Here is a 27,446-nt window from a genome sequence, read left to right on the forward strand (position 1 = left end):
AACTCTATCTTGGAGAATTACTAAACATTTGAAATTTAGGAATGAAAAAGTCAGAGGAAGAGCCAAAAGGGTAATGCAATGTTGATAATGAAGGAAGTTACTTGAACATGATGAAAGCTCTGCGGCTGCAGACATACATACATACATACACAGTGAGAAAAACATAATCCTACACAACACGCTTGGTTTTAAGCCTGACAGATAAAAATGGGACTACAAAGCTGCTAAAAATCAAAAGGGACAGGCAAAAATATGTTGAAACAACAGAATAAAGCCCCCCAGAAGTAGCCACAATAATTTTGATAACATGTAATGCACAATAAAACTGCTAATATATTTCTGTTCAGTACTCAGCATGTTAAGGAAAGATGCCACAGCCAGTAATATTAACTCTATTAACTGCAACAGCAAGCAGTTTCCTGGTTGGTTGGCATTTCAAAAGTGGTAAATTCCTTAATATTCAGGAAATGCTTGGAACTTGTGGAAAAATATTTCTTTTTATGTTTGCATGGGGAGAACACCAGTTAAATTGACATACAATTTAACATGAAGAACCACAAACTCAGCTTACAAAGGAGATAAAAGGAAAAACTTGACAAACTCCAGCAGAAGTTTAACCTGCTGCAAATGTCTCCAGAAATCTGGCTTCATCTAGTCAACAACAAAGAACTAGAATACACAAAGCAAAGTTGAAAGCAGACTCAGCAAAACAAAACGTTGTTATCAAGCTACTCCAAAAACATCACACCTACCACCAGGAAGAGAGAGGAGGGAAAAGTCTACATCCTGACCGATTGTCCATGAATCTAAGTTTTGTCTGTCTTCTAGTGTTTAAAATGCGAGATTCAATTTTGTTATCAAAACTGTGGGATAAAGGGCTGTTCTACGGTTCACTAAGTCACAATAAGGGAAGGGATAGGAACTGCAGAAGTATCTCCCTGAGGGATATCACAGCTGAAATCCAAATTTTGCAATTACCTGGACCAGCCAGTTCAGTGTCAACTGAGCACATTCTCAGCATGTTCCAATTGCTTTGCCTGAAACATCATCAGGTGAGATGCTAAACTAGATATAGAAGAAAGCATCTGAAGACTGAGACCTTGAAGGTTCTCATATTTGTAATAGCTGCCATGCTCCTCCCTCCCCTCAAGGAGAAGAAGTGTTCATGAGCTGGGACAGGCAGCGTACGTTTTGTGCATCTTTGGGTTTATTTGTTCAGTTTTACTTTTAGTGACTTTTTGAGGTCGGGGAAAATATTAACTGATAACATATCCCTTTGAGATCAAGGCAATATCCTGCAAATTCACCTAGTCACTTCAGAACAGGGGTGGGAGGGACCAGCTGTGACATGGTAGTTTTCGGCATCAGACTGACCTTTTCTGCCAGCTTAATTCATGTTGCAAGCTCAAGACTTTGCAGTTCACTGCCTGCTCCAGGTTTTAACTAGTAACATGGCTAACTATCCTTCTTCTATCACTCAGCCTCTGAGCTTCAGACATCTTTGAGTATTCCCTATCAGCCGTATCAGGGCTTTGACTCACAAGCTGATGGCACCAGCCTGGGAGATCGATGACGGCCCCAGCTGTCTGCCTCACCCTGCTCAGCACAGAAAAGCCCGAGTGTCCTCCTTTCAGCTGGGATAGTTAATTTTCTTCCTAGTAGCTAGCATAGTGCTATGTTTTGAGTTAGGTATGAGAGGAATGTTGATAACACACTGATGTTTTCAGTTGTCGCTAAGGAGTGTTTATACCAAGTCAAGGACCTTTCAGCTTCTGATGCCCAGCCAGCAAGAAGGCTGGAGGGGCACAAGAAGTTGGGAGGGGACACAGCCAGGGCAGCTGACCCAAACTGCCCAGTACATAAACTGGGGGGGACTTGGCCTCGGGGGGGGGGATCGCTGCTCAGGAACTAACTGGGCATTGATCAGCGAGTGGCGAGCAATTGCATTGTGCATCACTTGTTTTGTATATTCCAATCCTTTTATTATAGTCATTTTATTATTATTATCATTATTAGCTTCTTCTTTTCTGTCCTATTAAACTATCTTTATCTCAACCCACAAATTTTACTTCCCCCCCCCCCAATTCTCTCCCCCATCCCACTGGTTGCAGTGGGCAGTGAGTGAGCAGCTGCACAGCCCTTAGTTGCTGGCTGGGGTTAAACCACGACACGGAGCTGTTTGTAAATCAGCTGCTAAACTACTGCCTCCTACAGAACAGCAGTCTAACAAAGAGCCACCAATTCTAGCTCCTCTTACAAAAAGGTGCTCCAAGCCAGATGTTTGTGCAGCAGAAGGGAACACTGGATGGCTAAGGCAGTAGCTCATTTCTTCCAAGTTCTTACATCCTCACTTGTAAATCAAGGCCCCAGCAGTGTTTTTTCAAAATAAGTATCACTTTGCTGGTTACTATTTTTTATTTCTCTGTCCTCAGTAGTGTTGGGAGACCTGCTCTATTTAGCATCCCCATGCCAATCACACAAAGGTACTAAGCTTTTTTCCTCTCCTTTCTCTAGGCCAGTCCTGAAGATGCCAGGAGATACTGACCCTAACACTGTGATTGCTTATTTGGTACAAATGCTACAGATATTATTTCTGGCATAGAAAAACATAGTTGGAAAATGTAAGAGACAGATTTGTAATACTGTACCCCTACAATATTCTAGCAGGCAACACTTATAAGATTATTCTGCAGGACCTTAGTGGTACCAGAAGGCACCAGATCAGTAAGTTAGTGGTGCCCCAGACTTGCTGCTTCTAATGTCAACACAATGATTAGGAGAAAAGGTTGCATCCCCTATGAGACAAGACAGCTTTTTGTGCCTCAAGCAGGTGGTAAGCAGAGACTGCTGGAGAGGGCTTCTACAGTGAGGGCTTGTACCTGGAGCATTGCTGTGGTATGAGCTGATTCAGTCAGGATGTGCCTCCAGTAATGGAACACATCTAGGAGGGAAAAAGATAATGGAAGAAAAGAAGGCAGCAAAGGTGTCAATATACAGAGAAGAGCTTGGCTGACTTTCAAGTGAAGTAAGAATCACATCCACTCAGCAATCAGTGGAGGGTCATCTGAAGAGGCTAGGGAACATGGGCACGAGGCCTGTGCATAGGCTGAAACACACCTTTCTGTGTCATTTTAAATGTATTCAAACAAAACAGTGCAAGTGCTTCATATTGGCTTGGTGCACTTTAGCTTGTTCAACATGTTTGCCAGTAAAAGCTACTAACTCAAAACTGGTAACAGGTTGCCTCACCACAGGTGAGAAGTACATAAAGTTGCCCATAGAAGAGATCCTGGGACCTGGAGCACCATGCCCAGCAGAGCAGTACCAGACGAGCCGCTCCTCAGTGGGAAACAGTGAAAAGGTTCCCCTTTTGTCAGGGGAAAGGGGCACAGCCAGTTCTCCCGACCACCTCGCCCCTGGGTTCAGCGAGCTCTCTGCAAGCCAGCCACGGGACAGCCAAACCCCCGTCCCTCGGAGGCAGGGCCAGCTCCACAGCTTGTCCCCTTCTGCCAGCTGGCTCGTCAGCGGTGAAGATGAAATCAGGGACTATATTTATTCTCCCTGCCCGGTCATTTCTTTCTATAGATCCCAGGCTGGGCTCCGCTTCCTTGGCGTGGGTCCTGGAGACTAGTAAGCAAAGGAGGGCACAGCTCAGTGCCTCGGGTTCTGTCGGGGGCACATGGAACCCACCGGCGCGCTGGGAACAGGTGCACCGAAGGCAAGCAGGGACACCGTCCCCTTTGGAGTAGAGGGGGAGGGCTTGCAGAAAACCTCTCCGGTTCTTCTCCCACAGCCTTGCCTAAGCTTTTCACCCTGCGAGGGGGGTGTTTACCTGCTGCAGCTCACTAGAGACTTTCCACTAAACGCCAGTCCATGCTAGGTCAGGCCCCAGGTCAGTCTCCTTGGTTGCTGTGGTGCATTCTACTTCCCTTTTACTTTTGCTCTCACTCCTACTTCTTTTCTGGTCCATTTCACTCTCTGGTCTGACAGATTCACTCCAAAGCTGAAGTATTTCAGGGACTGTGCAGAACGACTAGTAAATGAAGACAGTCTTAAAACACAACCATAATTTTTCACCAGTAATTTTAAAGGGCACCTGTCATGAAAACCAGTGCAGACTTAACAGCAGCAAGGAGCATGTCACTAATCTATACTTAATAACCACAGGGTGGATTTTCAAGTAATAGTTTAGTTTGAAGAACATTTTAAGCAAGCCTTGCTTCTGAAGGAAGCAGTCCTACCCTCACCTCAACCACGGCTGCTCATTCCCACTCTCATCATCCCTTCTCTAAGTACCAGCACAAGCAGCTGTGCAGTGAAACAAATCAGGGGGCATATCCAAATTAATTAATTTTGTCCCCGCTTTCTGGCTGTGTTAGTTTTAAACTGGATCAGTTCCTTGGCTGGTTGCATAGCACAGCCCCAAAAAATGTTTGTGCCAGCACAGAGCAGGAATTGATGTCTACATAAGAACACTGACACTTGCTGAGCCTCAGAGTGATCAGCCTTACTCAACATATACTGCTCTGTACAGATACAATGATCTATGTACCCAGTAAAACCATCCATTGGAGGTGAGGCTGTGTAAACGAGACCCCACCCACGCCCCCCCAGTGAGAGCAATTTTCCCTGGCTCGGGGAACAATGGCCCGAAGGGTGGATGGAAACCTGCAGAATGACTTGTGAAGTGCTCCATATGAAGCTTCAGGGCATGGTGCTCCCATGATGGGGCCTGCAAAGACACACGGATTCCAATGTAAAGGGAAAAAAAGCAAGCACTGACTGGGTAGGAAGAGGGCTGCCTTCCATAAGATGCTTGCTAGTGCTTTGAGAAACAGTTGCAACACCATGAGGCTTTTAACCAAATATTGTGTGCTCTCAGCCTTTGCTTTGCTTTTTAGTCACAGAAGTACCAGGTAGCTTCTCCCAATACTGAGCCACAGAATCCAGCCCAGCCCAGCTTTTTTGTGAACAAAATCAAGAGAGAAATTTTAACTGTGGAATAGGTCAAAAGTCCAATTCAAAATCATGTCTACCACCTATAAAGTTGACTTCTGCAGGCAGCTACAAGCCAGTGCTTCTCTGCATTCAGGGCTGGGTAGCTAGCTAACTAGCTGAGAAGAACTCACAGGTGAAAGTCGCTCATGCCAGGGCTATAAGGCGGCAAACTACAATGAAAGGGAGCAGCAAACTACAATGAAAGGGAGCAGCCAGAGACATCTGTTTTCTGCCCTTCTTAAGATCTGAGAAGTGCAGCTAGTTAACAAACTGTAGGTGTTTGCACACCATCAGCAGAGCCGTTCAGGGGCTGAGCTTCTGCCCTTTACCACCAGAGACGCAGACCTTTTTTACCTGTTAGGGTAACAAGAAGGATGGACACAGTAGCAAGAGATACCATAAAAGATAGACTTAGTCACACCATGAAGCCAATATATGATATCTATCCAAAGATTAGTTCAGTAGCATGCCCAACTCTGGGATCTACCATATTGATGCTCCCTTGAAAAAAGACATCTATAATTCTTTCTGATCTGTGAATGTTAAGATCTTCACTGATTTTCCTAAATACAACTTGAAGTGACCAACTGTATCTGCTTGGGAACGCCTGAGAGAGAAGACTTCGTTCCGAGCATCATTTGGTACACGGCAAGCAGCCTGCGTTGTGATGTGCCCTTTCTTTCTCCTTACCATACATCTTGCCTTCGTCTGACAAGATAATCTTCCGCCGTCCACATGGTGGGTAGATGGCTAGCGCTTCCTGGAAGCTCTGCTCAATGTCCGGACTCCACACACCCTCAGCGTCATTGTCAATGGGTTTGTCCAAGGCCTCGCTGCCCCCCGAGTCGTTGCTCCCCTCAGGGGAGGTGGGAGAACTCCACTCGTTGGAGGTAATGGTGCCAGCTAGAAACTCCAAGGTGCCACGTGGAGAAGCAGACTCGGAACCTGTGAGGACAAACACATCCCACCTGTCAGTTAGAAATCCTCCTCTCTAGGAAAATGAGGAGATACTAAAGGAAAAAAAAAAAAAAGAAAAGAAAAGTTAAAAAACCTCAGTGAGGAGGGGTTTTACTTCAAGTTTACCTTAAATGGCAACTCAACCACGTGACTGATTTCTATTTATGTTTAGATGAAAACCTTTTCTACAAATCCTTCTGATAAAACAGCCTGCTCCCGTATCTCTTTGGCTCATTAACTCTCTATCACTTCCCAGTTCTCCTCAGACGCTATGGCTTCTTGCCTGTGTCTGTCTCCTAATTTCTTTCTCCCTCTGCTGTCATTATCTGTGTAATTGTTATTTAACTTTCTGAAGCACGCATACAGGGATTCAGTCCGTGTGAAAGACTATACAAAATAAAGCAGTGATGAATTAGCTAGTCATCACTGAGTACTGGGGTTGAAGTTTTCTTAGATACTGTTTCACTGGATCAAAGTTAGTAGTCAGTGTCATTTTTAACACTGACATTTCTTCTTCTCAAGGATCAGCTGTACTTCTAAAAAAGCAATTCCTGGAGCCAGACAGTTTAATGCAATGTCTCCCAAATCTCAGCGCTATATCCTGGCAGGAGCAGAAGGCACTATGAGTAAAAGGATAAAGGCACTAGGTTGCAGGTCAAGAATCCTAGGCGCTTAGCCTGTTTCTACTGCTCATCTTCAGAACAACCTTGGGCAAATTCCTTCAGTTCTCTGTGCTTCTCTGCCCCCTCATCCTTTACCAGTCTCAGGCTATTAGATTTGCCACTGGGCAGGAGCAGGAATTCGTTTCTCATTGAACCTAAGCAGGCAGCTGCTCACTTTTGAAAACTACAATTAATTATAGTCTACTTATAAACACCTACAGTAGAAGCTGAACTCATTGAGCAGAGCTGCTAAAACACTCATTCAGAAAGCAGCCTCAGACCATACAGACACTTCCCAGTCACATGTACAGAAAACAAGTGGCTTCTAAAGACACAGACCATTCCCCTGCCTTAATCCCAAAGCTGTTTGTTTACCTTTTTAATAGTTTCATTATCTGAGCTACAAAGAATGTTCACAAGCCACCGTTTGAGAATCCAGCTAGCCGAGAGAGTTCAAAACCTCCCTGCCTATCACCACATTAAGCTGGGTAGCAAGAAAGTCAGAATAAGGCTTTTTTTGCAAGAGCAACAGAATCATCAAACCTGTACTGAACAAGAGAGTAAGGAGAGAGCTCTGACATGCCAAGTCAGGCTAGCTCAGAAATATCACAGCGATAATATAAAGGAGGACAGAGGAGAAATTTGGGCACGGTCTATGTCAAAAACTAGCTAGAATAAAATTTGTGCAGTTACGCCATGCCCTAGTTGGTAAATAGGAAAAGCAGGTCCATTCGTTCAACTTCAGAACTTCAAAAATGCAGGGCTCATGGCTCCAGAAACTTTTCTGACATCAACTTAAAAAACATTACATCATACACTCTTTTTTAAGTCTCTCTGGTTTCTTACCTCTTTGGATTTAATGTTTACAAAATCTGCTCCAAGACCATAATGACTAGATTTACTTTTTTTTTTTTAATAAAAGCTGAAATTCTTAAGAATTTTATCATTTTAAAAGCTGGAGTTGTAAAAAGAGTTGACAACATTGGTTCTCAAAAGGTTTTGCTGCTCCTTAATGACTGTAGACAGCAGCAGATACCTATTTTACACGTCCATAAGCCACCAAAAGCTCAGGAAACAAATAAGATAGTACTGGGCATTTGAATAATTTCTAGACACAGTATACTTCTTACACCACGGTGCAGCATTTTAACAAGCGGTTCACATAGACATTTAGAAAACCCAGCGTACCTTCCTCTGAGAATGTTTGGAACACATGAACCACTGGAATGGCCTACCGCTGCCCACCCATCCATTTCAGCCCCTACATTCAATTATTTCAATCCTCTTGACCCACGCTATACATTTTCAGAGCTCTAATGAACATGGGAAGAAAGAATAAAACAGGAGGCGAGGGTGGCAGAAAAGGGAACCCACACTTGGCCTTTAGTGCTAGGACAGACATCCCAAGCACACTGTGAATGGCACCAAAGCAGGCAATGTGACTTTAAGAGACCCTGAAATGAATGGTAACAGTTGCTTCCCTCACCAAGCATTTATCATCAATACATCCCCTTTCACTGGCAGATGGTCAATAAAAAATTACACGGGTATTCAAGAGATTGCCTGGCTGGGGAATCAGCATAGAGGAGTAAGCTTTCCACGGGGGGACTCCGACAGAGAAACAGAAGCTATCTGTTCCAGCTCTTCTTCTTTTGGTATTTCCCCAAGCATCCCTAGTCCCTGGAGGCTGTCAAGACCCTCCATATTTAATGCACATCAAAATCTCCACAAACGCAATGCACAGACTAGTTTCAACTTAGGCTGGCAGACTGAGAAATGGAGGGGTTCAGAAAGAAGCCTAAGGTGTGACAGCAAGGGTAGACATCGTACCACCTGCATTTGGAGCTGCAAGTCTCGTAACAGCCAGCAGGCCCCACAAAAAGTAAAAACATGCACTAACTGCTCAACTGTATGACTCCCAAAGCCATGGTCACTAGAAGCTACAACCTCTGCTTTCAAGCCAAATCCCCTAGCAATGCATACAAGCAGAGAAAGTCATCTTCTAGGGAATGTATGGCCATCATAACCATAAAAAGCACCTACTTTGAATCCAGTTATTTTCATCTCCTTAATGTCCATGCAGACACAGATGAATACGTAGCAGATGATTTCAGCATGGCACACTCTTATGTTGGAAATATAGCAAATATATCTGAAGCGTAAATCCCCCCCCCGCCGAAACCCTAGGAGTTGTTGCTTGATCATTTAATGTTTTACAAGGCTTCACATCTGCACCAAGCACCTTTGGTGACAGAGGAAACTCTGGGTCCTTTCTGATCCAAGCTCCAGAATAAGTGGAGGAGAAAACATGCTGTATTCAGTACAGTGTCAACTCCCAAGACTCTCTTCTCCAAACACGAAAGAAAAGTTGCGCCAACTTGAGCAGATGTGGACTTCCCTGAATATACAAGTGGCAAAGCAAGAGACAGAATACATGAGCCTTATCTCATATTGGTCTAAATCAAGGGAGATGTGGAACATAGAGCAATGAGAGAAGAAATTATATAAATCTTGAAGTGACTAGATAATTTTTTTTTAATGCTTCTTACTTTTTGTGCCTTGACCAGCAATGTTAGTCCTATCCCAAGCTACAGCTAGGTCAGCAGGCACCGAAATGGGCTATCGTGGCCAATCCCAAGTTTTCTACACCTTGGGGCCTGATTCTGCTTTCCCTTCTTGGCACTAAAGCTATTCCTGAGGGATGACAAGAAAAGTGGAATTGTACAGACTATAAAATCAAGCATGTTTAGCCATCTCCAGCTGAAACCTCAGTAATCACCCAGACACTAACACAAGTTGGCCTTCTTTTTGATAACTTCTGAAGAAATTCCATAGACCGAAATGACCGCGAAAATCCTTATAGCTCTTACGTCTCTCATTCAGTAAAATGCCAAGGGCTTAAAGGGCCTGCAAAGTTTTCTTATATAAAGTCGCTTAAATAGTAAGCTCCATGTGCAATCCCAGGCGGTACTCTGTGCTCAGAGGCAATAAACAGTGATATATAGGGAGTCCTGGTCGGGTGCTATCTGGTCTGTGGGTCTCTTTGGCTGAACAGGTCTTCCATTTCCTGCACTGTTGATCTGAACTCTGAACTCACTGGTGGCCAAAGTGGCTGTTGATTAAACTAAGCAAAGCAAACCATAGAGAAGCTGGGGACTAAACTCTACAGTAAATGGCTTTATTAGTATGGCAAGTTGAAAAACTGGCAGTGGAATCACTTCCCATCAAAAAAGCAATCTGGTCAAAACCAAAGCATTTTTCAGAAATATGCTAATGTTGAATGTGTTATTTATAAGAAAGGTTTGAAAAATACTCATTAGTAACTACTTTAACAAAACACAAATGCTTCGGTTAGCATCTAGCTTTCAGTTTGCTTCTGTTTTCCCATTCAATCAATAGTAACTATACACATACAGCTTGGTAACTTTAATGGTGATTTGTATTACTGAATGTTCTAATATCACTAAATATTTTAGTACTTGCAAATTACTTTTTTTCCCCCTTTTTTTAAAAAAAAGTTCTGCCTGTGAAAGAGCTTGTAATCACAAAGCTGTCTTCTGATGTGGAGGGAATTTGATTCTGAAATCACTAAACAGACATCCCAATTCCAGGCATGCTCAGACAATTCCTTCCCCACCTGAATCCCCTTGCCAGGCACAGTTCTTAGGACCAGGAGGATGTTGTCCATTTCCACAACAGGAAGTTTTGCCAGAGGTCCCAGGCTTGGTGTTTGTTCTCTTCAGACTCTCCCAGTTTGAACTCAAGCTCTGCTCCTTGGCTCTCGTATTTCTGGTGTTATACCTTACAGTTGTTCTTGTCCTGATCTCACTCTTATTTTACTGAGAGATGATTAACTACCTTTCTTTGTGGGGTCCAGTCATGGATTCTCTCCCAGGATCAAAAACACAAGCCCCTCACAGCACCTCTACCTCCTCACCACAAAATTTCCTCTGTCCAAATACTGTTTCTTATTCACTCTTGGTCCCTGTTCTTCCTTCCACCATAGCCCATCTCTTAATGAGTCACTCACAGAGGCAGGCTGTTGGGTCAGAGGAAAGCAAAACCATGGAGAAAGCACAAAAATCTTTCAGCTCCAGCAGCTCTGGTTTAATTGTTCTGATGCTGGTGATTTCAACACTAACCCTCTTTCCTTTCACACATGGTATCTCATTGAGATTCAGAGATCCTGCAGGGCTAGACAGCTGCCAAGAGCCCTTCAGCAGGGTTGCATTGACAGGGAGCACATCTTTAACAGACTCCGTAGCCTGACACATCTGCTTTCTAATATCAATCCCTCAGTCATTACTGTTGGTAACAAGCTCCCTCTTAAGCGTCTGTGGCAGCTGCTCAACACAAAATCATACTTTCCTGAGGATCTGAAAAATTGCAGCCAGCTGCCTCCAGTTGTTCAGTTTTCTTAGAGCTGCTCTGTCCAAAAGACACCCCCCCACTCCATGGCCACCCCCTTTCCCTGCCGGAATCGGTATCGAGCACCACACATGAACCAGAGCCATCCCTGTCCGCTCACCCCAGCCAGGCAGGATCGCCTGCCAGCACGGCCGTGCAGAGCCTGACAGTGCAGTTCCACTCCTGCTTCCCAGCTGGCTGCACTCCGAACAAGTCACTTCACCTGACCAAAGGACATCCCTTCATCCTTGGTCTCATCTAAGGGAACGGCAGGCTGTGCGGGCAGGGACTGCTTCCCATTACAGGTATTCCTTGATGTCATTGTAATGCAAATAAAACCAAAAAATTCCGGTATTCGCTACTGTGGTAACATGAGCCAAATACTGCTACTATAGAGGATCTGAACAACAACATTTTAATATCTGACCAGCAGTCAAACAGAGAATTTCAACAAAGGAGGAGTTGGGCCAGAAGAGAAGATGTCCTGCTGCTCAAACTATAACTTTAGATTAGTTTGTAACAATAAGAAAACCTGGAAACAGCAGCAACCAGCCGGTTACTTCGATCCAGAACACACTAACAAATGAGCTTACACAATGCAGTCATACCGGGAGATTTGGGTTTAGGAAAGCAACAGTTTGGAATACTACGAATCCTATTGCGCAAGGTATGACGGAAGATAGCATTCAAACTTACCAGAGGAAGAAGGCTGGGAAATTCTACAGGACACTACAATAATAGCTCAGTTCCTCTGAAAGAGAAGAATGAGTGCAATCAGTAGAGTAGCTCCAAGGGAGTGCAACTCAAAAGACTGCAGGAAAAAAACGTACTGGAAAGGGAAAAGGTGGGAAAGCAGCTATTCAACAATAACTAAGGTCTGTTAAAGCTTGCTGGCAAAAGAGGACAGAGATCACAAACGTGTCTACAGAGTCTTTACAGAGCAAAATAAAGATGCAACTGTAGCAAGACCAGCTAGCACTGAACCGTATCTGGGAAGGGAACAGCACTTTTGCAGCGGCAGCAGCCAGTTGCTCAGGCTCCTCAGGAATCACAAAATCAGCCTGGAGCCAGAGCCACTCTGAGTTTCAGCAGAAGACCTGGCGACAGCGGAGATGGGTGGGCGAAGTTCACCCAGCCTTTTGAGGGGGTTCCACTCAAGCACTCCCTAACAGCTCAGCCAAGTGGTGAGCCTGGCTACAATCCCACCTTCTGCCCCGGGGCCTCCTGCAATCCCTGAGCAATGCTGGCTATTCCCTGGAATATCCCTATCCACCCAGGACACCAGAGTAATGCTGCCTAATCCTGTGAATAAAACCAGTTAAGGTAAGTGTTACTTGCTGTAGTTGAAGCAAAAGCTCTTAACAGGCAGCAGCACCAGGCAAGGAAGAAAGGAGAGCTGAGATTTCCCTCTGTGTATCAGGCAAGGTAATATAATCATTACATCTACAGGCTGCATGGTGAGATTTTTGTCTCTGTCTCCCCACTGGATAAGACTGGTTTACAAAGGAACAAGCACTACTAGCCTCAGATTGTATCTAACATAAGCTTGGGCTCCAGCTGAATGCTTATCACATTGCCTAGCACAAAATCAAGCTTGGTTTGCTTGCTACACTAAAACTGCCCGCAGCAGCTGCTGTTCAGAAGGCACCTGACTTCCTGAGCAAAGGAAAACAACACTCCTAAATTATGGCAGTAGCTAAGCTCTGGCTAAAACAGAGAGAGGATGTAGTGTCCAGCACAGTGATATAAATCAAAACAAGGAGAGATGAGAACTTCTATCAGTGCAGCCCTGGATAATGCAGTCAAACAGGATGCGATGAGATAAGGCTGTGTGTGGCCTTGCGCACCATCCAATCAGTTACGGTTGTGATAAAGGAAACAGAACACAGAGCCTCGCTGCCCTAAGGAGGGGTGGAAAAAAAAAATACACAGCCCAACAACAACAAAACCCGCAGGCTGGTTCTGCTCCCACTAGTCTAGGGGTGGCCAACTTGGGGATCGATCCTGAGCCCACATACAGGCTACATCACAAGGCCACCAGCCTAGGACTGGCAAAACGACTACTGCATGATTTACATCTCAGCTGGGAGAGAAAAATGAGCCAGCAAGGGCAGCAGAGATTGACACTGCCAGGTTGCCCTGGGATTGAGCCACACACTGGGCTGGCCCCAGCCCCCAAAGGAACAGTGCAATTCCTGGGGAGTCACCGTTATCTCCCATGCGGGAACTGTTCCCAGAGCTCCCATTCTCCCTGACTTTCCAAGACATGTGGCATGTGTTTCACAGCTTCCCAAAGAGATGAAGGTTGTGGCAGGGTGAAAATGGTTAGCCACCCTCGTGCTAGCAGCAGTGGTCATCAGGAGTCGCTCCCCTAACAAGCACGGAGCTGGTTAGAAAGCAATGAACCAGTAGGAAGTCCAATAATCATGTCCCTTTTCTATCGCAGAATCACCGGTAGTGATTTAAACGGGTTAGCTAACACAACTGTCCCTTCAAGTATAGACACGTGTAGACATTGACTGATTAAAATTACTCGGGTCTCACGAAACCAAGCTAGACACAGAAATAAATCATGCTTATCATTTTCCCAAAGAGTATTATTCACTTCATTATTAAAGGATAGGGAACCTTTAATAGCAACCTAAAAAAGCCTTGCTCCTAAACCCACTGAAAGTCAGTTGTCCTGAAAACCTCACCATCAGGCTCAAAAGCCCCCATTTTACCTATGGCAAAAAACTATAGCACAAAGACCTAAGTGAACAACCCAATGGCAAAATCAGACTGGGGGCAAAATCCAGACAAGAATTTCAAGACAAGAAAAGGCAAACTTTAGAAGTGATTTGCGATTGCAAGTGGTGTAACTTCAGAAGGGCTCATGTTTAACACTGTCAGGAAATCAGGTGTCTTTTGAGTCTTTCCTGACAAGTACCACAAAACTGAGAGACCCATAATGCCCATTTTATGATATCCAAATCAAATTCTTATTTCCTAATCCTGCCTACTGTTCATGACATCTCTCAACCTCTTGTCTGGGACTCAAGGGTAGATGTTCCAAAAAAAACCTCACAACTGCGACATACTTAGCTTCCCATGACACTAATGGCAGAATCTCACATGAACTCAGACAGGAGACAGATGTTTGCAAATCTCATCCAAAGCAGTGAAAAAGTTTAGCTCCAAAACTACAGCCAGTCTCCAAGAAAAGAAATAGCTGAGCCTGGGCTAAGACACTTACAACAAAATAGACAGAAACCCTGACCACACAACCCACGAACACGGTCAGATTTCCACATCTGCAGTGCTTGCAGGTGGTCTGTGTTGCGGGCACGACCGGTCGGCCAGGGCTAAGCCCTTTACTAAAGCCTGAAGACAAAAGCAAACCACAAACAGGCAGAACAGGTATATAAAATGGGACCTCAATTCAGTCAACCAATTAAGCATGTGCCTTGATTTTAGTAGTAGTTAAGACGGGAGCTTAAAGGCGTTCGGTACTTTTGATAAACCAATGCCCAAGTCAAGAAAAGAGCAACCACGAAACATCTGCATCATAGGAATGAACCCTATTCAGGGCTACCAACCAAGCTGCACTCTCTCGGGGTATTCAGAAACCACCTCAGTTCAGTTTTGGAGTACATGCTCTACCTGGAACACGCAGCAGGTGAACGAACATCCACTGTTTACAACTAAGATGATCACTTCTTGAGGGCTGACACTAAGGGAAGTCCACCAGATTTGTTCTTCTGTAAAAGAGCCTGAAATTTCCTAGCAGAAAAATAGACGCCAGCCATTTTAGCTGGATTCCAGTTCTCCTACCAGTTTGATACAAGAGAGAGTAAAGCTGTCCTCAAATTGGACTAGCATAATTTTGAGCTCAAAACTCTTCCTTCTCAATTGTGGCATAAAGGCACTGTCATTTCCGAACTGCTGAACGCATTTCACAGAAAGCAAGTGAAAATCATGAGAATCTGTAAGTACAACCCCAACCCTCAAGCAGGAATCGCTAAGCAAAAAAAAAAAGAGAAAAAAGAAATGCCAAAAACCTGAAAAACACAGGTTAAACTTGCCCCCAGATATTACAGGAAAGCACAAACCTTCTGATTTATCTCTTTGCCCTTCCAGACCCTTCTTGCCAGGAAGGTCAACAGGTTATATACCTTCTGCTGGATTAATCTACAGGAGAACAAGGGCAGCTAGCCAAGCAAAACTAGATTCTTAAAGGGACACAGCCAACCACAGACTTGACTCCAGTTTTTAAAATGTGTTCTTACAAATAAAACCTGTGACCAAAAACAGTGGGAAAAGATGCTGCTTCTCTATTTTTCAGTTAGCTTCCTGCGTGGATGGAAACAGCGATTTTCATCGTTTCCCCTACAGAGTTATTTTCTTCTGTTCGCATAGACCCTTCACAAACAAATGGGGGTGGGGAAGTAAATAGGATTTTATTTATTTATTTTTATAAAGATACATCAAAGGCACAGTGAGTGTACTTGGAGAAGATCTTCTTATGCAAACCTCTCTTTCACACCTCTCTCTTTTTTTCCCCTAAGCTGACAAGATTTTCAAACCAAGAGAACCTCTCTAAATCCTGCTAGTCTGGTATCAGCAAGCTTTATTTCAAGGACCTGCTAGGGAGAAGTAGGTTCAGGTAAAATGAACGTAAGACACATCAGCAAACCCCCCCTTTCCATTTCAATATACACACGCTCAGTGCTCTCCTGTCTTTTCCTCCTTCAGTTAAAGCAGTCCTGGTTACAAGACACTAGACTTTGCCTGGACATCTGCCATTAATGGTAACCATACTGTTTGAAGGGCGGCACTTTGAGGACTATGCTAATTTATTTTCTCTTTGGCAATAGCAAAGCAGATGCTTTAAAGGCTTGTACCCAGGCTCTGAAAGCCACTGGCACTCATGTCTCAGAAGTACAGCAAAGTAAAACACCTACCCTTTGGCAATCATATTCTAACGAAGGTAAGAACAAGGTAATTATAAACCTACAACGGAACAGAAAAAAAGAGCCAGTGACTCAGCCAGTGGCACCGGGAACTGGAAAACGTGCCCCTCCCTAGCAGGAAAACATCTAATTCATGTGGTGTTAAAAACAAAGGGGAGTGACTGCATCATCTCCAGAAAAAGGAGGACCCAAGGGGCAGGAACAACAACAAACAACAACAAAAACCCACCAAAAAACCCAAATAACCCCCCCCCAAGAACCCAAAATACCACCTCCAAACCCCAGAGAACTCTTTCTAATCATCTAGTCTCAGCTCTTGTAACAAGCTCCATGCATGCAAATTCCTGAATTTTTACAAGGCTCTACAAAGGAACACGCTGGGCATTTATTTAGCATGGTGATGGGCATAATGCAGAAGTTGGGGAGAGAGGAGCATACGCTACTGTAAATCTTGATAAACTTGATTACTCTTCAAAGGAGGATAGAGTTGCCATGAAGTTAGGGAATGAAAAGAATACACCGCATGATGTAATAGGTTTAGATTTAGAATAGCATTTGCTACTCTCCAAGGAAATCATAGCTGAAAAATTACTTCAAATTGGCTTTGGAGAGTACTGCTCATGTTATCAGAAAATTGGCTAACAGCTTCAAAACAAAGTGTAATGATATATACCAATGGAACCAACAGGTACAGGGGGCATCTACTGCATTGATGCAGGGACCTTTGCCAGACCAGTTTTCTTTGACATCTTAATTCGAGATCTAAGACTGAATAAAGGGAATGTTAATGAAACTTGCAGGTGATACAGAATGAAGTTTACAAACACCGGTGAATAGAAACAACTTGAAGGGATTCAGACAGCTCAAAAACAAACAAGAGAAGCAAGGGGGGACAAATAAGACTATGTGGAAAAAGTAACACAAAGAAACTGAAGAAACAACAATGAAAAAAACAGAGGTAAATCAAGGAAAAAGCCCTGCCAGAACTAGGAGCGAAAGACATGCAAGAGTGAGAATGCTGAACAAATGAGAGAGTTGTCTGCAAAGCAAATGCTTCTACAAAATGACCAATGTAACTTTTGTCTGCCTGTGCTCAGATTATCACTTCAGGCAACAAAGGGAGATGAATCACCTCCAACACGTAGAATATCAGATCTCATTCTGCGAAAGGAACACAAATAAATTGAAGAAAGTGAAGAGAAGAATATAAAAAACCAAACATTAGACCTAGAATAATAGAAAAATATTAAAAGTTTAGCCTCATTAGTAGCTTGTAAGAACTTAGAAGGTGCAAATGCAGAGAGAGAGAGAATAAGCAATCATTTCACAGAAATACACACCAAGGCAAAAACTGTTGTGGTAGAGTAAGAAAACTTTTCTGATCTTAAAGTACATTGGGTGATGGAAAAGTTGCCCAAGAAAATGACTGGAAGATCCATTACATAGCATTTATGGGAAGAAAAAAAAAAGGCAACAAATGAACAAAGAACAAACCTGAGCTATAGGGAAAGTATAATAGATCTTTAGAAAAAGGTAATACTGAATTTTTGCTTTCTTAAGATACAGTTGTGGCCAGGTAAGACAGAAAAACATTTCACCCGCACAGGAGCAACGGTAGACATGGTCCAAGGAACTACTTAAGGTGGGAAAAGATGGCAATGTTGCTAACACAATATCCCCATTCTTCGCCCATTGCCCCCCCCTCCAGTCATTGCACCCCCTTCTCCAGCCACACCAGCATTTATGTGACCATATGATTAACTGGACTGGAGAACAGATGTGGCTGAAAACTAACTTGCTAAAAAAGAAAGTGTTACTTTTCACCTGGATGACCCCCTGGCCCAGGTCAGTAAACGGCAGCGCCGATACCCATGGCAGCGACGAAGGAAAGAGGTGCGACTACTTAGTAGGAAAATGGACAGTTTGAAGCTGTGCGGACAAGTTCTGCCTACAGCAGCGCCAGCCTAAGTCTTTGTGGACCCACCCCTTGAGTTAGGTTGTGACAGAACCAAGAGCTGGAAGTTATAAGCCGAAAAAGACACATAATACTAAGGAAGGAAAGCTGTGGATGAGTACAACGTCACTCCAAACAGATGCAAGCAGCATCTATTGGGAATGATACTTCTCAGCACCCTTCTCAAAACTCTACTTACTATATTCGAGTTCTGTGAAACAAATACGCGAGTAAGAAAACCAACAGCAACTGTGATTTTATTTTAAACCACAAGCAAGATTTGGTGCCATGGAGCCCTTTTTCTCCTCAGAGCTTGGCAGTATTTTCATACCATTTTCCCACAGATGTTCTGTAATACACCAACATTGAAACACTCACCACAGTAATAACCAAATATACTTCAAAGCCATCAGTAAAATTAATTAAAAAATCCAAAAGACGTAGCAGGAACCAAGACAGCGGAGTAATTCCTAACACCCACTCTCATGCACACTAATTGCTCCCAAGATCACCTCGGAGAGGATATGAACAATGAGCTGATAGTCCAGTTCAGAGATGATGGACTTGGTCGCATGCTCGAGTTTGAGGGAGCTATCCAGACCGGGATTTAGGAAAACCCCATAAGGTGACTGCACCCACTGGCTGGCTGCCCTTTGCTCTGCCAACCCTGGTTCCAAAGAAAACCACCGAGTCCCTCAGCATCCAACAGCCCTAATAAAGAAGCCCCTCTGTATTCATTACAGCACGATCCAGGCTCTTGTCTGTCATGAGAAAAAGCTATCAAGACCAAAAGGTTTTAACTGCACAGGTGACAGTAGAGCAGCTTCAACCCGGCCCTAGCACTTGTTTTATGCCCAGTCTGCTTTCCCCTCGTTCTGTTCCTCTCGCTCCTCCCCGTTACTCTATGCCCTGTCCTGCTGCCCGCTTCCTTCTGGAGGAGGAGAACAATAAAACCTCTTACATCCACCCAGACAGATGGACAGACAGGTGAACGAATGCTCCACTCACTGTGCACAGAGACAGTGCGATCAAGTCTAGGACAAGCCGATCCGTTCCGAGCAATAGGAAACAAGAAAAAAACCAAACCCCCAACCCCCAAATGTCCTTCCCTCCCACCCAGCCCCCTGCACTTGAAAAGTATTTTGCGTTGTTGTTTATTTGTAGCGGATTGGCAGAACTCAACCCTTAAGGTTAGAAAGTAACAAGAGCGTAACCCCAGGTTAAACAGAAACAAAACAAAAAAAATTGGTAGACTACTTGCGGTTAGTTGGGGGGTTCTTTTTTGGTTTGGTTTTTTTTTTTTTTTAACTTATATATGACCACTCACCATTAAGTACTTTACAGAAGTCCTTAAAATACGTTGAGTTACACTCCTTCCCCCTTCCACAAAAAAAGCCCCATCTTTAGCATCCCATGCAAGGAATTGTTCAAACGGAATTATCTACATAAGATAAAAGATTACTTGGGGAAGCTTTTTGTTTGGTTTTGGTGTGTGGTTTTTGTTTTGGTTTGGTTTTGTTTTTTAATTTAAATCCTTTCCAGAGGCATGCCACCAACACTCAACTGGAACTTCAGAATAACTGATCTGGGAAAACTGTATTCCCTCACCTTTTGGTAAATGCCCTCTAACACCCCACACGCCTTCTGACGGAGGGGTTCGCTTACCACTTTTTTGTGTTGCTTTTCCCCCAAAACATCTTCCACAATTCACCTTAAAATTCCTCGCAGGAAGTACCGATCCTCCTCTCCACCGTCCCCAAGAACACCTCTACAAACGGCACAGAAACCTTTGCGGTTTGTTTGGGGTTTTTTTTCCCTTTCCCACTCGAAGTGCCAGCAGTTTTCAGCCGGCGCGACGAGCGACCGAGTCCCCCCCCCCCACGTCCCGGCGCCGGCCGCCCCCTTCCCGGCGGGGGAAAAAGCCGCCGGAGCCTCCATGGAGGATGTCCCCATCGCTTCCTTTGTACGCTTGTGCCTCCTCTGCCGCACACGACCGGGCTCCCAGCCCTCCCGTTCCCCCCCTTTTTCCCCGCAGAGAGCCCCTCCGCCCCGCACGAAAGCGACCGTGAAACTGCTCGTCCTGACCTGGGCGAGGCAAGAGCGGCTGGCGTTCCGCGGGGGCAGCGGGGACCGGCTCCAAATCCTCCTTCTGCTCCAGGACTTTCTGCCAAAAGAGCAGATGAGGGCTGTTCCCTGCCCGCCTAGCCCTCCCCCCCTCCGGCTCCCGCCCGATCCCCACCCCCGAGCCCGTAGGGGTGGGAGCGGGGGCTTGGACGGACGGACGGACAGACAGACGGACGGACTGGGGGGTTTGGGGGGGGAGCGGGCGGGTCGGCTTCTCGCTCAGCATCGCCACCGCCAAGTGCGAGAGAAAGCAAAAAAGTTGCCGGGGAGCCGCGGTTGACCCCCGGGGCTGGGCCCTCGGGGCTTCCCCTTCCCCCGGTCCCGCGGCGGCGGGCACGGAGCGAACAATGCCGGGCCGGGCCGGGGTGGCGGCGGAGGGGAGCGGGCAGGGGGCGGCGGAGGGGGGATTTGGGGGGGGGGGGGGGGTTGCGAAGCCCGGGCCGGCGGGACAAAGCGCCCACTCACCTGAGGAGCGCGGAGCGGCCGGCGGGACGGCGAGCCGGGGAGGGGGGGGGCGGCGGCCGCGGCCGGGCAGGAGTTTGGGAGGAAAAGGGAGGGTTTTTGATTTCCCCTGGAGTTTGAAAGGAGGAAGTGAGGAATGCGAGGAATGAGAGTTGGTATGAAATGAACGCGGCCGAGGGAGGGGACTGCCGGCTAACGCAGGGGCTGGGGAGGGGACTGGCGGGGCGCGGGGGAGGGAGAGGGAGAGGGAGGCGAGCGAGGGGCCGAGGCGGAGTTGGGAACAAAACGCGGCGGGGCCGGGCGCTGCCCGGCCGGGGGCCGTGTGTGGCCGGGGCGAGAGGGGGGGGGGAAGGCGGGCAACGGCCGGAAGAGGGGGCCCGCGGGGGCGGGCGAGGGCCGCCCCGCGCCGGGGGGAGCGGAGGAAGGAAACTCCGGGCGGCCGGAGGGGGGGCGCGGGAGCTGGCCGGGCCGCCGCCGCCTCCTCAGGGATCGGCGGAGAAGTTGGGGAGTCCGCGGCCCGGGGCTGGGCCGGCCCCAGGCGGGGGGGGAAGAGGCCGGGCCCCGCCTGCCTGCCTGCCTGCTGCCTTCCCGGGGGCGGGCCGGCCTCTTCGGGCCGTGGTGGGATTTCCCACCCAGCACAGCCGAGCCCCGAGCCGGCTGCCCGCGGTGGAATTGTCCCCAGAGCGAACGCCCGGCCTAGCAGCGGCGGGACGTCCTCGTCCCGCGGGGGAGCGGCCCTGTCCCCTGGTGCGAGACCCGAGACCCGCGGCGGGGTGGGAGAGCCGCATCCCCAAAAACAAGCGCAGCGGTAGAACGGAGAGTCGAGTAAACGGAATTGCATCCGACGGGCAGCGCGGCTCCGCCGGCGGGATAAACTTGTTCACGTCTCCCCGCAGGTGGCTTCGTCCCAGACGGAACGACCTGGCCGTACGGTTATGGGGCAGCTGGCTTTGTTTGAAACCTCGGTAGGTCGAAGACATGGACCCAGAAAAATCTCGGCTTTCTTTAAAAGAGTTCGTAACTCTTTGGGGTTGCAGAGAGAAGACTGGAAGCAGGACCTAAATGGGTCCTAAGGCCTCAGAAACCAGGTGGCAAAACCCACCAACTTTATAAGTGTCACCTTGAGATTTGGAAGGCCAACTCCACTTTCTGGTTTCTTGTTGTTTTCTTTTTTTTTTTTTTATTAGTCTGGCAGTGCTGAAGATAACTGATGGGCAATCCTTTTTAAGACACAATTACTTTTCTTTGTATGGGAATGCAGCAATGATTTTATTTTATGAATACTTCAGAAAAAAAGTTTTCTGATACAACTGTAGGAATCAAGAGTATATACCATATAAATCAGATGAAGTTACAAAATTCAAGGAAATTATTTTGTGGGTTTTTGTTAGGTAAAGCCCTGTAATGATCTTAATTAGCCACTGTTTCTACTAAACCATATTTAAAAATGTCTAATTTAATGAAAAACAAATGTGTATTAAAGGTAGCTCACTTCTCTGTGAATTCTAGGCCAGGTCTCATAATTATGTGACTAACGTATTGTTTTGCTCCCATTTCCCTGCAGAATCAACATAGCTCAAAGAGAAGGAATTGAAACCTATTCCTTCCTGTGAATCATCACACAAATTGTTTGCAGGACTCCAGTCAATTGCAGATGGAAACCCACTCAAAAGAATAGAGGTTTTCTGGTGGTGGGTTTTTTTTTCTTTACTGGTGGTAATGTGGAAGCAGACTGTTCTGCTTGGCACACGAAGCAGAGGGTGTTGGGCAAGCTGATCAGACTTGTACTCTGATTTTGATATGCAGCTTTTAAAATATAGTCGTTTTTCACAGTAAAATATTTATTAAAGGGAAAGTAATACTAAAGGGCTTAATGCAACTAAGCATCAAAAAAAAAATCCTTTGTTTTCTTCATAATTTTAAGCTGTTTTGTTGCAGACAGTGCAGTGGTTTGCCTTGTTTGGAACTGTTAATTTAATCAAAGTAAATCATCACAAATTCCATCCTCTGGAATACATTCACCCATTTATGTACTCTCTAAATTAAATGTTAAATTACCAGAGCAGGTTACAGTTATAATAGCCTTTACCTTACTGCGTTTTGGTGAAGTCAGTTTGCTTCTAGATTTTTCTCCTGTTTGGGGACCAAAGAAGTGACCTCCACCTTCCAGCGAAGAAAGAATAATTCCATAAAGAGCATGTTAAGGGACAGAATGAGAAGACAAAATCTCTGCAGACTGTACAGTTCAAGAGATAGAACAGTAACAGTGGGTACAGGGCCTCTGTCTTCTTTCGTGGCAGGGCTTTCAATTCTTACCACTTCACAGTTGTAGCAGGCTGTTTCTCCTGTTAGTAAGGAAGCCCTTACACCAGTGTTGCTTTTCTACTTGTCTTCATAGCCATATGCTGGGCCAAATCTCTTGGCCCTCGGATACCTTAAGTGTCTGTCTTAATTCTGGGTTTCAGCTGTACTAGTGCCAAACTGCAGTTATGTACAACTGTGGCAGAGAAGATGAGGTTCCTGACTCTCTCAAAGAAGGTATCTGTCCATAGTTCAGTTTCACAAAACTTTGCACAAACTCTTAGCTCTTGACCTGTAAGTCACAGGGAACGATTTGCTTGTCTTCTGTACCAGAACAGGAAACCTAATTCAATGTCAACTGAGAGATTTACACAGCCGTTAATACCAGCAAGTAGAGGAGCACACTAAGTACAATACAATTGTACACCAACAGTAACAAAACCCCCTGTCCTACTGCTACCAAATTCAGCAGCAAAACTTCAATGAGAATGGGACTGAGCCCTGAAAGAGCAAGAAATTATTCAGTCTTTCATCTTTGTGAGCCAAGGAGCTTATGGCAGCCTAGGAGCTGTTTTAGTCTACTAGGCCTGTCTTTAATATTCATATTTATCAGTTTAACGCACTTCCTTCTTCATTTTAAGATCTCTTCAGGATTTCAAGAATGTTGCATTTGCATGTACGCAGCTAATATTACCGTACTGAGAACAAATGGCCAGTAGTATTTGCTGCTCAGTTTTTTCTCCCAACTAAACCTAACGTGGCCTAGATGGAAATAGTGGAAAAAAAGAGCTGCATGAAGAATAGGGCCTAGAGATTGCAAGCCGTCAGTTTCTGATTATCAGAACCACCCTACCTCCTCTTACTAGGGTTCCTAGATAACCCAGTGGAAACAGGAAAAAATAACCACTTCAACTTGGTGTTCCTTCCTGGCCTTGTATTACCTCAGTTCTTCATTCAGAAATACATGATATTGTACTTCAACAGTAGAACAGGTTCAGATGGAGGGTAGGAAAATGCATAAAGAACTGTCTCAAAAGCCCGAACTGGACACTGGGAGAAACATTAAAAACATGGGGCAAAGAAGTGCAACTAACTTAAAGAGAGAATCAAATGGAAACCAAGAACTATACAGGAAGACCTGCTGATGGAGGGGTAAAAAAAAAAAAAAGTATTAGAGAGACTAACCTTACATTTATTCCCAGACTTCCAAGTATATGAAAAAACACACTACAAAGGAAGAGAACTGAGAATTGCAAAGGAAAAGGGGGAGTAAGAGAGGTGAGATACAAGAAGACAGAATGAAACTGAGGTAGTATCTAGTACAGGAGGAACAAAGAACACGCACAAGTGACAGCAAAATCCTACCAAAAAACTCATTTAGAATTAAGGTTTTTTTCAATATATAAATTAGTTTATTTTCCTTTAGATATAAAAGTTATAAATACAATTCATGTAAAACAAACAGTATCTGATAAAAGAGCACTGAATCAGTTCATCTGTCTGCGTAATTTGACTGAGACCCAGAGGCCCTGACCCTGCTAGGATCATTTGATGTCAACAGATAGCTTGATGAGCCCCTGCTGACAAGCCTAACTGAAAGGCTGAGTAAAGGGATGCTACTGTGGCCTTCTGAGCACAGAGAAAATAATCTTGACTTGGAAATTGGCATTCTACCTTCAGGTCACCCCAAACTAACGTAAGGCAGTTTCTTTCATACAGTCCTAGTCAGAAAAATAATCAGACAGGTAACAAACTGACATAGTTTTTCTGGATGGGTAGAGGGAATGCAGAGCCATCAGCCAAGAACTCAGAAGAGCACAACTGGAAAACACTGCCAGGTCTTGGCCCCAGCCGGATGAGCAGGAAGTACATGAAGGCACAAAAGAGATCCATGATTCAAGTTCTCTTCCTGACTGCTCTGCTGATGAGATCATCCCAAGACAATGGCTCACCAGCTAAAGCAGAATGGGCATCTGAGAGATAATCGAGCTGGAGTTCTTAGCATCAATTCATAATTTACAGTTAAATACAGAGTTTACACGATTACCATCTTTTTTTTTTTCCTGGCAATATCAGAAAATGTCTTCACGAAGTTTCGTTATGTTGAAAGAGCAAGTGATATCTACTACTGCAAAAACGCCAGAGACCGAAAGCAATAAATCTGGCTCCTTGGAGCTTCAAACAGTTAGTCTGCTGACAATGACAATATCCAAAGCTGGAGAACACCTATTCTTGTGTCAATAGAGGGACAGACTTTTCCAGGATCATCATGAATATGCATAATGGCCACAAAACAGGCAAGATAGTAACTGTTCTCTGCTTTAGTACACAGCAGATTTGTACACTATGAGGCTTACATGTCACAGTGTGCAGCAATTCACTCTGATGAATCAAGAAGTATTCCATGTTGTGACCTACAGTCTCCATATTGTACCTCCAGCATTAAAAATGGAACACTGGAAGGACACATTGCAAAGCCCCATGATACATTTATTAATTTTTTTTAAACTTACTGATGCCTTCAAAAACACCTGTAATCTCCTTTTGAGGTAACACCTTCTTATAATCAGGTTAACATTATTTATGTCATGACTTGATATAATGTCACATTAAAAAAAGAAAAAAAAAATGAAATCAGTCACTAACTTATTCCTAAAAATGTAGAAAATTTTACAAACAGTGGACAAAAAAAATATTTCTAATCAGCTTACAGTCTAGATACAACCAACCAGAACACTGCTTTTCAGGAATAGTACTGTATATAGTTACGATACTATCTTCTGCCAAATCCAGTCAGATTCCATCATCTCTTCAGTCTCATTTTTCACATGGTTAAGAATAACAGAAACAGCAATGGATACAATATCACCAACTAAAAAGGAAGCATTTGAGATTTGATTGTTCTTTATTTGGTAAAAAGACTGTCAAGGGATATGGAGTAATTAGAATAATGAAAGGGAACTGGACTATCAGCCTTAACAGAGAATCATCCCACAAAGTAAGAGAAAAGTGTTTTATTAGAGCCAATGTCTCATTCCAGCTCTGTATTTGTTGAACATTACCTACAGTTGCACAGAGCCATAACCTGAATCCCTCCATGTCTGACTGTTGTGACAGACAGCAAAATGCTACACAGGGCAAAAGAGAACACGTGCCAATAATGGTCCTCCTTTTTTTCTGAATTCATCTGATCAGGAATTCAAGGGTTCCTCATCAGATCAGTAGCATCATCTCCAGGGGCACTGTGGAAGTTCCAAGATACATGAACACTAAACCATTATTTTTCTAATCCTAGCTGCAAGGGGTTCCAATTAGTGGGCTAAATTCCTTAGCCTGCTCTCATGCGGCATCTGTTACAAAGATTCTGAAAGCAGAATCAACACCGACAACAAAAACATCACCCATATTTCTTGTCCTTCCACAATGCATACAGAGACTGCTCAGTCTTGGGACAGTCTCCTAAAATGGTCTACTGTCAACTACTATAACGCACTGAGGCCTGGTATTTGCTTTCTCATAATCCTGCAGAAGTCTGTCCGCCAGTTCCCTTCCATCCCCAATGTGCTTTTCATTACTCCACCTGGAACTCTTACAACAAGATGCAGGGATGGGAGGGCGTTCCACGCTTCAAGTCAGTTGTCTCTCATTCACAGGCCAATTTACTATCAAAGCTGGAGAGTCCAATAGCAAAGGCCTGAAGAGCACAGAGAGGATAATTATAGTCCAGAGTGAACACATCTTCTGCTACACGACCAAACTGCATCACAATGTAGTCAGCTGGGGAGAAAAGAAAGATTCAGAGACAAACAATTTCACAGTGAAACAAAGGAAAAAAGAAAAAAGAAACCACCACAAACAAAAAACCACACATCTGACAGTCCCAAATATACGCGGTTGGTGTATCTCTCCGTCCTTTCTCACCAGCATGGCCTCAAAATCTGTTCTCTAGAGTGACTGTTATTCTCGAGATTACCTTTATTCTAAGAACCAAAGCTCAAACTACTCTTTTGCTGGGCTGAAAGTGCTGTATTAATCCTTTTCCTTCCCTTCAGGAGGCTTACATTTGCCCCCCTCTTTTGCTGCAGCTATGGACAGCAGTCTCTGCACCCACTCCAGAAAAAGGGAGGCCTTATATAGTTTTCTTGACAGCTGAGAAGTCCCCAGTAATCCTGAGCTGAATTCCTCCACCCAGTCTCCCTTCTCCAGGAAGGGTGTCCTATTCCTCCCAAACCTCATGAAATAAATTGGGTTCTCCCTGTTCGAATAAGCCCCACACACTCTCCACCACACTCTTACGGTCATTGTCATGGACAATCTGGAAGTTCTTCACTGAGGCCTGAGTGACTCTCCCATGGAAGTTCAAAACATAGGATTGAGTATCATCATTCCAGACTGGAGCCTTGTTGTGCAACTCAATGAGGTTCTCTAAATTTTTGTTTTGCCATTTTGACAGCAGACTCTCATGTTCCTGTTCAGAAGAAAGAAATATATTTATCAGATTTGGAATGGCTGCTCTTTTGAGTACTGCCTCTCTCATGTGTATGCACTCTGTCACTTGAAGGTCATTCCTTGTTTAATGAAACACAATGGCAGCACTTAAACTCAGTCCTACTGAAGATTTCCTGCAAG

At 44.9% G+C, this 27,446-nt stretch overlaps 2 protein-coding genes across 7 annotated transcripts in view; both read right to left on the reverse strand.

Moving 5' to 3' along the window:
* The window catches only part of TEAD4 (TEA domain transcription factor 4), a 59,592-nt gene extending 39,005 nt beyond the window's left edge, over positions 1-20,587 (reverse strand). For 2 of the 3 annotated variants that reach the window (XM_075051554.1, XM_075051553.1), the window contains exons 1-3: positions 20,016-20,094; positions 11,721-11,775; positions 5,689-5,943 (exon numbers count right to left, since the gene is read on the reverse strand). In XM_075051554.1, coding sequence (XP_074907655.1) covers positions 5,689-5,691 — 3 coding nt within the window. In that variant the 5' untranslated portion in view covers positions 5,692-5,943; positions 11,721-11,775; positions 20,016-20,094. Of the gene's footprint in view, positions 1-5,688; positions 5,944-11,720; positions 11,776-20,015; positions 20,095-20,519 lie in introns of those variants that run through there. The other variant, XM_075051555.1, reaches the window with a different exon arrangement.
* Positions 20,588-24,206: 3,619 nt separating this feature from the next.
* Positions 24,207-27,446, reverse strand: part of TULP3 (TUB like protein 3) — a 33,806-nt gene continuing 30,566 nt past the window's right edge. For all 4 annotated transcript variants that reach the window (XM_075051551.1, XM_075051548.1, XM_075051552.1 and 1 more), the window contains 2 exons: positions 27,114-27,285; positions 24,207-26,594 (listed from right to left, as the gene is read on the reverse strand). In XM_075051551.1, coding sequence (XP_074907652.1) covers positions 26,461-26,594; positions 27,114-27,285 — 306 coding nt within the window. In that variant the 3' untranslated portion in view covers positions 24,207-26,460. The remainder of the gene's footprint in view (positions 26,595-27,113; positions 27,286-27,446) is intronic.

Source organism: Buteo buteo, chromosome 19 (assembly GCF_964188355.1).
Source record: "Buteo buteo chromosome 19, bButBut1.hap1.1, whole genome shotgun sequence".
Classification (NCBI taxonomy): domain Eukaryota; kingdom Metazoa; phylum Chordata; class Aves; order Accipitriformes; family Accipitridae; genus Buteo; species Buteo buteo.